Below are 9,826 nucleotides of genomic sequence, written 5' to 3' on the forward strand. Positions count from 1 at the left end.
GGCCAATCCCAGTCGCTCCCATCAGTCCAGTTCAGCCCTGCAGGCCCCCCGCCCCAGTGTGGGGCCCCAGGAAATCAGCTGCTCTCAGAGCCATGGGCGAGGCCACATCAGGGAGACACAGCCCAGGGCCCCTGAGAGCCCAGAGGTGCCGCACAGCTGCAGTCGGGCTCCCTGCCTTCCATCCTAGCACCTGGTCTGCGTCAAACCCTCCCAGGCAGGCCTGGACACAGAGCAGGAAGTTAGACCTTGCCAGGCAGCCCCAGGAGGCGGGTCAGGCAGGGCTGCTGGCCCTTCCAGCCGCGGAGGCTAAGCCTGGTCCTGGTGGGGAAGGACGCTGGCCTGGACGGGCCAGGAGCTGCTGAGCAGGGGTCAGCCCGCTGTCGGCCGAGTGGGCTGGGAAGTGGGAGCAAGAAGGCTGCCTGGCTTCCCTCCCCCGTCCCTGCTGATGGGATGGGGCCCAGCCCCTCCACCTGCACTGAGGGGTTCCCCAGAGAGGGGCCCCCTTCAGGCCATGGGCAGAGGTCCTCCAGCCCCATGACCTCTCTGCAGGGGGCTGATGTTTGGGCAGAGCTGGGTGTTCAGTCCAGGCCCAGCTGGGAGAGAAGTCTCACGAAGACCGCCTTGCACAGACCTGCTGCTCTGGGGGGTGGGGTGCACGCAAGGAGCAGTGGCCGGGACTGCGCCCCAGTTCCAGCGAGCACAGGTACTGACCCCGGGCCCAGGGCTGCCTCACAGGGCTTAGGGAAGGAGGGAGGCCCCCAGCTCACCTCCTCCAGAAGGAGCCCTGCCGGGCTGCCAGCAGCATCGGGCAGTCTGCCTCCAGGGTGCACAGGTACAGGAAACACAGGTGACAGGGGCTCACCTGCCACCTTGGGCTGTGAGCCATCCCCCTACTCCTGTGCCCGGAACCCTGCACAGGGGAGGCGGCCTCACGGTGGCCCTTCCTCACCCAGAACCAAGGAAGCAGCACTTCACTCTCTCCTTTCACAATCCCAGGGCCCAGTGGGTCTCCTGCCACCCATCCTCCGCACGGAGCAGCCTCGCTCCAGGGCTGTAGCCTAGAACTCAGGGGTCATTTCGGGCTCCCCACTTTCTCCCCCACCCTACAACCGTGCCCCTGGCCCCTCTGCCCAGATGGGCCCCATCCCCTCCCCTGGATGCCTCCCTGACCTCCTTGGCCTGGGCTTCCACCAGCGCAGGCACCATCCTGCTGCTGTGAGGGGGGCAGCTATGAAAGGTCCCTCCCCCATCCTGACACCTTCCAGTCGCCCCCGGGCCCTCAGGATGTCCATCCTCACGCGGGTATCCAAGGCCTCACACAGCTCCGTTCCTTCTCCCCTGCACCGTCTTGCCCACAGGAGCAGCTTCTGTCCAGGCAGACCCCTTCCTGCCCTGCCCCACTTACCGACCCTGCCCTTGAATACGTGCCATTTAGAATCCCACAGATGACCAGCTGGTCCTTTGCTCATCGTACCCCCTGGCAAGAATGTGTTCTTTCCCTACCCACCCTTGGCCTGCGAGGTTCCCGTCCTGGGCTGAAGCCATTTCCTATGGAGGCTTCCCGTCCTCCGTCTCAGAGCCAAATGCTAGCGCTCAGGGCCTCCCTGGGCACGCTGCTGGCTGCCTGCTCTGGGGTGCCCTGGCAGGTAGGGGCCTCACTACCTCTCTGGGCCCAAGTCCTCTGTCAGATGGGCCCGGACGGATGGACTTGGCCAAGGGACAACGGGGAAGTGTGTAAGACAGCACGGCCCCGCCTCTTCCCTCTCCCAGGGCCTCTTCCTTTGTTTATAAGTTACCCAAGAACAGGAGCAGGTGAGGTCAGGGGTCAGGGGCCAGGAGAGGAAGCCCGGCAGGAGGGCCAGGAAGTGTCCCAGCCATCGGGCGGAGGAGGGCAGTCTGTGGCCTGGGCTGAAGGACCAGAGGAAGGCTGGTGTTTTATACTCCCGGGAGGGGGACAGGCAAGGGACAGGGATCCTGACTCCTGAGCCAGAGAGGTGGGCCCGGTCCAGAGGGCCGGTGGGTGTTGGGGGTGGAGCTCAAGGACACAGGCCCCAGCAGGCATGAAGCTGGAGGAAATTCCTAATTCACATTGAATGCAGTTACTTCTCCCCGGAGGGCTGCCGAGGCTGGGGCCTCAGAGACCTCTGAGCCTGCACCTGGGCTGGGGTGGGGAGGGCCTCAGCCCAAGGATGCCATTGCATTTGGGGATTTTTCACATTGCCTATTTATGAATATATAAATCTTTATAGCGAATCTATTTTTTAAAACATGGGAAAGTTGCCTTTATGGAGACTTAGCAGAGCCAGAGTGTACGCATTCCTAAACTATTAAACGTTTCTGTAACGAGCCGGCAGCGCCCAGACTGGTTCTCTTGGCTTGGAGCTCAGAGCTGGCTCCAGTGCCCACGGATCCACAGATGTCCCACCTGCCTGGCCGGCTCCCCCGACTGGCCTCCAGGCCCACACACTGCCCCCTGCCCGTCTGTTGCCCAGAGCCCTGTTAAGACCATCGGGACCCCTGGACGGAGGAGCAGACAGTGCCTCGGGCAGGGAGGAGCTGGAGTTGGGTCCCATCTCTGCCAGGGATACCTTGGGCGAGTCACTGCACCTCTCTGGGCCCCAGGATCCCTCATCTGGTTTCGCGTTGGGGAGGCAGGTTGGGAAGTGCTACTTGGTGAACGCCAGGGGCACCAGCCCAGCAACGCTGCGAGACACACACGTGTTACCATCCCTCCACCCTGGATTTATTCAGATGAGCCGACACGCTTGGAGTAGGGAGTTCCCTGCCTGAGTCCTGCAGCCATGAGGAAGTACAGCTGTTATTGCAAGTCAGGGTCTGCGAGGTCCCGCAGGGCAGGATGGGTCTTGCTCATCACTGTTCTCCAGCGCCGAGCCCAGACCCATGCGCACAGTAGGCGCTCAGAGAGCTGCTGAGCACCTGGATCAGAGCCTTGACCCCAGGGACCCCATGAGTCCATAGCCCCCCGGGATCAGTGGAGCCCGTCCCTGGTCCCTCACAGAGGGGGCCCCTGCTGATGGGAGGGCACAGCCGCTCAGGGCACCAGGTGTGCTGTGCCCACCTGCCCAGCCTCCCCCAAGACAGGCTGACAGGCTGGGGGTCACACCAGCCTCCACTCAAACCCCAGGTCGACCCAGGCTGGTTTGTGACCTTGGACGAGGCATTCCTCCACCACAGCCTGGTTTCTTCGGGACACTGATCCCTGCACTGCCTGCATCCCATCCCAGGAAGCCATTGCGAGGCCTGGGGAGCCGGGTGTGGGATGGGTGGGTGGGAAGGAGAGGGATGGTCCAGGTGGGCCACACTCCAGGCACCTGCCAACCATCTTTCCAGGGACAAGAAACACCTGTCGTTTGAACTACCTACTCACACTGAATGCGAGGATCCCCACCCGAGTGACCCTTGGATGAAAACCCTGTAACTGGGCCATCTGAGCTGGGCCCTCCAAACGCTCCCCAGGGGCTGGCTGTCCCAAGGCCCCCCCCTCGCCTCTGCCCACCCCATGGGACTGCCCACACCCGGGGGGAACTCGGACGGCACCAGGTCCAGTCCTGGCCTTTAAGACAGGGCACCTGAGGCCGGTGTCCAGAGGGACCTGCTCCAAGTCCCCACTAAGTTCGCTCCTGAGCCCCTGCCTGGGGCCAGCCCCGGGCTGGGTGTGGGTCCCAGGGCTGAGTCTGACCCTGCCCAGCCCCCGGGGCTCCCAGCGCTCCAGCCCTGACCCTCTCTGCTCCCGGCACACACTCGCCCAGGGGCTCGGCCGAGGGGCGCCTCCAGCCCTGCCTCCAGGGAAGTGAAGCCCCCCCCACCCCCACCCCGGGGCCCAGTCCTGTGCCCTGCCCTCCCCTCCCAGCTCTGAAGCCCCAGGTCGCCTTCCCCACGGCCACACCCCACCCTCGCCTGACCAGGCAGCTACACTGTTCTGCCGACACGCCCAGGACCCCTCCCCGAGGGTGGGGAGCCCCCCCACTCTGCCCGGAGCTGCGGCCTCTGTTGTGGGTTCTCCTCACCGGGAGGAAAAGACTCGGCGGCGGGTTTGGACCGACTCCCGGGCGTCCTCTGTGTGCTCCCCACAGGCCGGCGCCATGGGCCCTGCCGCTTCAGCCCTGATCCGCAGCCGTGGGTGAGGGGGCCATGGGGGTCACGGGAGGACGGCCCCCCAGGAAGGAGCAGGGCAGAATTTAGGGGCACCCCACTTGGGGACTTGAGGCTGAAGGGGCTCAGTTCTGAGGGCCCAGGGCCAGGAAGCTTCCAAGGGAGCGCTTCTCAGGTCTGATGGGGGATGTGTCTGGCCTGTGCCTGTGAAGTGACCATGGGCCTGGGCCTGAGTCCACCTCCATGCAGGGCAGGACAGCACCTCCTCTCAGGGTTCACAGGGTACAGGAGAAAGGCCCGTGTGGGGGGCTTTATGCAGAGCCTCCCACATATTAAGTGCCCAGCGAGTGGATGCCAGCTGATTCCTAATGCAGAAACCAAACTCTCAGCCTCCGGACCATTCATGTTGATTAATATGTTTTATTTGTCCCGTTGATGTATATTTTTTAAAAATTTAAATTTAGTCGCCAATGCTTGAATAATTCAGTTTAACATAAACTTCTTCCAACCTCTCTGTAAGAACGGGCACCTGGCCACCTTTCCACGTGGCAACATTCCACTGGGCCTCTGGATGGAGCATGGGATCCCTGGTTTACCACAGTCCCCACCACTCCCTATTGTCCACCAGCCCCAAGTTTGGGGCTCCTGGTCCAGCCTCACCTCTGTGGGTCACTGCCCTCCGGTGGCGCCTGGTGCCCACTTGGCCTCCCTCGTGGCACCCTCTGACCCACAGCCCCACTATGTGGACTTCCTTGCTGGGGGGATCTTTGGTATAATTATATTGGATTTGGGTTGGCCAGTGATGGATCTGAAATTATTATCTCATATAGTGGAAAAAAGTTTAAGCTTTTAACTGCTGGCACCAGAAACCCACTGAGGGAGAGAAGCATCTTGTTTGAAGACTTTGGTGACCGTTCCTTAGGGTAGAGGTGGGAGCCCAGAGTTTGCAGGTGTCTGATGCCAGCATCCAGAGGGGAGTTGCTTCCATGAGAAAGGGGGGAATTGGTTGTTTTGTTTCTGAAGAAGAGGCATAGAGAGGAGGAAAAGGAGAGAGAGTGAGAGAGAGATGATGACAAAGGACGGGACGGGGTGAGGCCAGGTGGCCTCATGGCCAGGTCAGGGTGGCCAAAGCCCATTTTGGGAACAGTGATGTGCCTTCCAAGGTCTGTAACAGGTATGTCTTCTCTCCTTCCACCTGGGGTCTGTTCGCTGCTGCGTTGTTAGGACAAGGTTTTTTGTGGAACTTAGAACATTGATGTGAGGGTGGCCTGGACTGTCTGGCGGCCCGTCTGCGCCAGCAGCCAGGAGGGTGTTAGAACGGGACTCCCGGGACCTGGGGAAGTGCCCGGGGTGTCCAGAGATGGTGGCATTGGGGGTGGCTGGAGGAGATGTGGAAGTGGGATACACCATTTTGCTAGGAACTTGGTGGATAGAGAAGCCCCAGTCAATATCTGTCAAAACAAACATGGTCGCAGGTTTCCAGGATGAGACAAACTCGGGTGCTAAGAGGGAAACATCTCCGAGCCTGGGTAACGGCTGAGCCGCTGGTTTATTTTGAGCTACCGGTGGTTGGAATGCCCAGGGCCGGGGCCGCGATGACCCGGGGGCCCCCGGCTCAGGCTCGGGGCACGGAGACGGTGCACAGCAGGCCCGCCAGGAGAGCCAGGCCCAGCGCGGCCACGACGGCCAGCGCCGCGTCCCACCAGGGCCCCGTGTCGGCCCAGGTCGCCCGCAGGATCCAGCCGCAGCTGCCCAGCTCGGAGCCGCTGAGCTGTCCGAGCGCGCGGCCGGAGGCGGGGCCGGGGCCGGCACAGCGCACGCGCAGCAGCTCCGCGGGCGCGCGGTCCTCCAGCCAAAGGCGCAGGTACGTGACGCCGCAGTCGCAGCGCCAGGGGTTGTGCGCCACGTCGAGGCTCTGCAGCTGCGGCAGGTGGTCGAAGGCTCCCCGGGGCACTGAGCGCAGGCTGTTGTTGGCCAGCAGGAGGTGGCGCGTATGTGCCGGGAGGGCGGGCATCACCGCAAGTCCCCGGCCCCTGCAGTCCACCAGCAGCCCCATGGTGTCCAGGGCGCGGCAGGCGCACGCGGCGGGGCAGTCCTCGGAGGCCTCGGCGGCCGCCCAGATCAAGAGCAGGACAGCCCAGATGGACATCGGGCAGGACGGGCTGCGGGGACAGTGGCCGTGAGGTCCTGGCGGCCTGCACCCGACCCAAGGGCTGGTGGGACCCGACCGGACAAGGGACCACTCACCGCCCTCTCCGGCCAGGCTGTCTCCTCCGTGAAATGGGTGCTGGGATCAAGGAAGTGAAGCGTGCGGGGTCCAGGCCGGTTGACCCTCCCCAGATGGTCAGCAGGCAGGACCGTGACGGCCGCTGCGGTGGGAGCACGGAGCGGGCTTGGTCCTTCCTTGGTAAGAGGAAGGACCTTCCCGTCCTCTGGCAGAGACCCAGCTTCTACTCCACCGTGGGGGGAGCAGATGCCTGCTAAAGATCCCAGGCCTGGCCCCGCCCCCGCCCCGAGGCCGGGGAGGGCCTCCCAGGCTGCTCCCAACACCTACCCTCAAGCCTTGGTCTGGAAGATGGTGTGCACGCCACAGACCACACCTCGGCCCACGGATTCCAAGTAGCTTGGCCCCAGTGGCGTGAACTCTCACAAGTGGTCTCTGGTGTGGAAGGCAGCTGGCTGAGGATGCTGATGGGGGAATAGGGAAGGGGACCCAGAAGGGGCTGAGCCTGGAAAGCTGTTGATCGAGGCTCATGCTTGGAGTTGGGAAATTGAGGCCCAGAGACGGAGAGTGACTTGTGCAGGGCTGCCCAGCGCTCCACGTCAGAGACCACATTGGCACTCAAGTCTCTGCTTTCTGCCTGGTTCAGTGCCCCTCCAGGACTCAGTGCGGGCTGTTTCCCCTCGTGAAGACAAGCTTCCGATGAACGTTTGTTGAATAAACCGATGAATCTTGACTCAGCGAAGGACCTGGTGTCTCAGGGCGAACGCCTGCCCGTGCCCCCCGCCCCAAGGAGGAACAGAAGCTGGACTTGCCTGCCGGCCTCCTCTCTCCCTGCCCGGCCTGGTCCCACCGCCTCCCCTGCCAGGGGCCCACACAGTGGGAGGTGGTGCTGGGGTGATGAGGGCCGCTTACCTTTCAGGCCTGCTGGCGGGGCGCCCCTTTCCCGGCCTGAGCTGTCCTGGCTGAGGCCACAGTGATCGCTCTGTGTGGGGCAGCCGATGGCAGCCCCTGCCCGAGCAGGAGGAAGGAAATGGTGAAAACAGCCTGGCTTATCCCTGTGTGCAGCCCCCAGAGGGCCTATCTCCAGAAGTGGGGGCCCTCGGGGTCCCAGGGACTTGCGCACAGAACCGCAGGTCAAGCCCAGTTTATGGAAGTGTACAGTGCCTCTCACTGCACCGCCAGTGCCCCATGATCCTCAGCGTGCGGGAGAACCAAGGGGGGCCCCGGTCCCAGAAGGTGTGCAAGGCTTCCAGGAGGAGGGTGCCGTTGCATCTTCAGCGCCTTTCAACACTTTCTGATCCTTCTTTTTGACGAAGAGCTGCATCAGTCTCAGGCTAGAAGTCAAGACCATAGTCGTATGTGCATTGTATTTATTTCTATAGCGACATTCTACTCTGGGGAGTGACATCAGCTTCCCATCTATGCTAGTGATAGAAAGTTCTCTATAAAAGATAAATGTATCTTTAATTATATTTTAACGTTATAAAATATGAATTAAAATCAAGCTGAACAGTGAAATATTACAAAGAATTTATATTGGGAAATTAAAACATTAATGTATGCTTTTTATTAGAAGTTATAAAAATGGCAGCAATATGAAATATTAACTTAGTCAATAAGGGATTTGCAGAGACGGGAAAAGTTGCACCCGTGGCGGCGTGGGGGGACTGAGGTGTGGGAACCCCTGGGGTCTAGCAATGCTCTGGGAACAGGGAGAAGGGGTTCTAGCAACCAGAGGGGCCCAGGAGAGGAGCCCAGAGTGGGGCGCTGCTGAGGAGAGGGACCCCTGGCCATCCCCCATGGCTGTGGCCAGTGTCAGCCAAGGACGTGTCTCGGGCCCCCAGTCCGGATGGTTGTAAACCCTCTAAAACTCAGAGGGTTCGGGCTGGAGAGCGAAACTGAGGCCCAGAGCTGCCATGCTGCCAGCCGAGGGGACACTGGACCGTGACCAGGACCAGGTATCACCCCAGCAGGAGGGAGGGAGCCTGCACCCTCTCCAGCTGATCCTTGTTCTTAAAACAGGGTCGTTGCACCGGAGGTCACGGCGCTGGGCAGGAGAAATCAAAGTCAGGGGGCTGAGGGCGCTTTACCCCCGGCACCCCAGACCCACAGGCATGTTCCTCACGTTCAGGACAGGCAGCAGGTGTTGGCCCTGCGACTCCCAGGCTGTTCCTGACCTGACCTCATCTGGTCGGGCCCACGCTCTCTCCTCCTCTGGGGCCTCTGAGGTTTCCTTCTTATTTTCAACACGTACAACTTAAAACCACAAAAAGCGACACAAATAAGAAATCGTTTTCATTGTGGAAAACCTGACCTCTGCAGATGAGCAGAAGAAGATGATAAAAATTGTCCTCGCCACAACAGTGAGAGGCCCGCGTACCACAAAAAAAAAAAAATTGTCCTCAACCCCAATATCCAGCAAGACTACCTTTTATTTCTGTCCTGTGAGTATTGTTTTCTTACCCAAACAGGGCCACACAGGGTCCACGGCCTTGGGGACCCTGCTTTCACGCCTGTGGACACAGCCCCAGGTCACCAGCATTCACGTGGCTCCACTCTGCATGCATCTTCTACGTGGGGATCCTGGGCATGCAGGGCTCGCCTGCTCTCCTTATCTCCCCGCAACAGGCGTTTGTGGGGACGGGGCGGGGGGTAGCCTCTGGGCTTCCGGAGGGGACACCCGCTTCCAGGGCTGCCTGAGCTGGCCGGCCTGGCTGACCACACGGTTCCCCCGAGGGGAGGCTGAGGCATTCCTGCTCCGGCCTCTCGGGCTCCTTGCTAGGTCCCTCCCTCCCTGCCTGTGGAGGCCCCTCTCTCTGGCTCCTTCTGTCTGTAAACGTGCTCAGGCCTCCTTTATTCTGGAAAAATCCTGTGTGCGTGTGCGTGTGTGTGTGTGTGTGCGCGCGCGCACACAGGCCTCCACGTCCTGCCTTCCCACCTGCTCCAGTGCAAGGGGTTCCTGCTCCTGTAGGAATCCCCAGGAACGGCCCCCACCATCCCACAGCCTGATCCCTGGATCCAGAGAATCTGGTGCAACCTCAGGGCTGTGTTTCATGGGACGGCTGACCCCGAAAGAGGGAGGTTTTCCAGGAGGCCTGAGCTGAACGTGGGAGCCCTTAGACGCAGACAGCCTTCTGCGGCTGGTGCAGAAGAGGAAGCGAGAGACGCAGCACAAGGGGACTTTGTTGCAGTCTCCTCTTCGTCGGCGGGGCTTGGTTACAGCAGCAAGAGAAGATCTACACAAAGGCCGACTCTGCTCTTGAGCTCTGAACTCTGCCCCCTTCACCGGTTCAAGGTCATGGCTGCTGCAGCAAGCCCACTCCCATCGCCCTTCCTGCTTCACTGGACCCTTCCCATCAGATTACAGATGCCTAGAACACGGCGCTTCTGGAAAGCCCACCCCCTAAGTCCACATCTTCCTCCAAATGCCTCTGCTTTCTCTGCCTCTTCCACAGCATTTTGCAGGACCTAAAATTATCTTCTGTTTAC

General features: G+C 61.1%; 1 protein-coding gene across 1 annotated transcript; it reads right to left on the reverse strand.

The window, feature by feature from the left end:
• Positions 1-5,433: 5,433 nt before the first annotated feature.
• GP9 (glycoprotein IX platelet) lies at positions 5,434-6,684 on the reverse strand. The gene is made up of 2 exons (XM_060163861.1): positions 6,361-6,684; positions 5,434-6,275 (listed from the first exon to the last, which is right to left on the reverse strand). Exon 2 carries the CDS (start codon positions 6,260-6,262, stop codon positions 5,729-5,731), a length of 534 nt encoding a protein of 177 aa, XP_060019844.1. The 5' UTR covers positions 6,263-6,275; positions 6,361-6,684; the 3' UTR covers positions 5,434-5,728.
• Between the last annotated feature and the right edge of the window lie 3,142 nt (positions 6,685-9,826).

This window comes from Lagenorhynchus albirostris, chromosome 10 (assembly GCF_949774975.1).
Source record: "Lagenorhynchus albirostris chromosome 10, mLagAlb1.1, whole genome shotgun sequence".
In the NCBI taxonomy this organism is placed as follows: Eukaryota; Metazoa; Chordata; class Mammalia; order Artiodactyla; family Delphinidae; genus Lagenorhynchus; species Lagenorhynchus albirostris.

Bases quoted from the DNA above. Each gene is read 5' to 3' on its own strand.
- GP9 (XM_060163861.1), bottom strand. From the start codon at position 6,262: ATGTCCATCTGGGCTGTCCTGCTCTTGATCTGGGCGGCCGCCGAGGCC.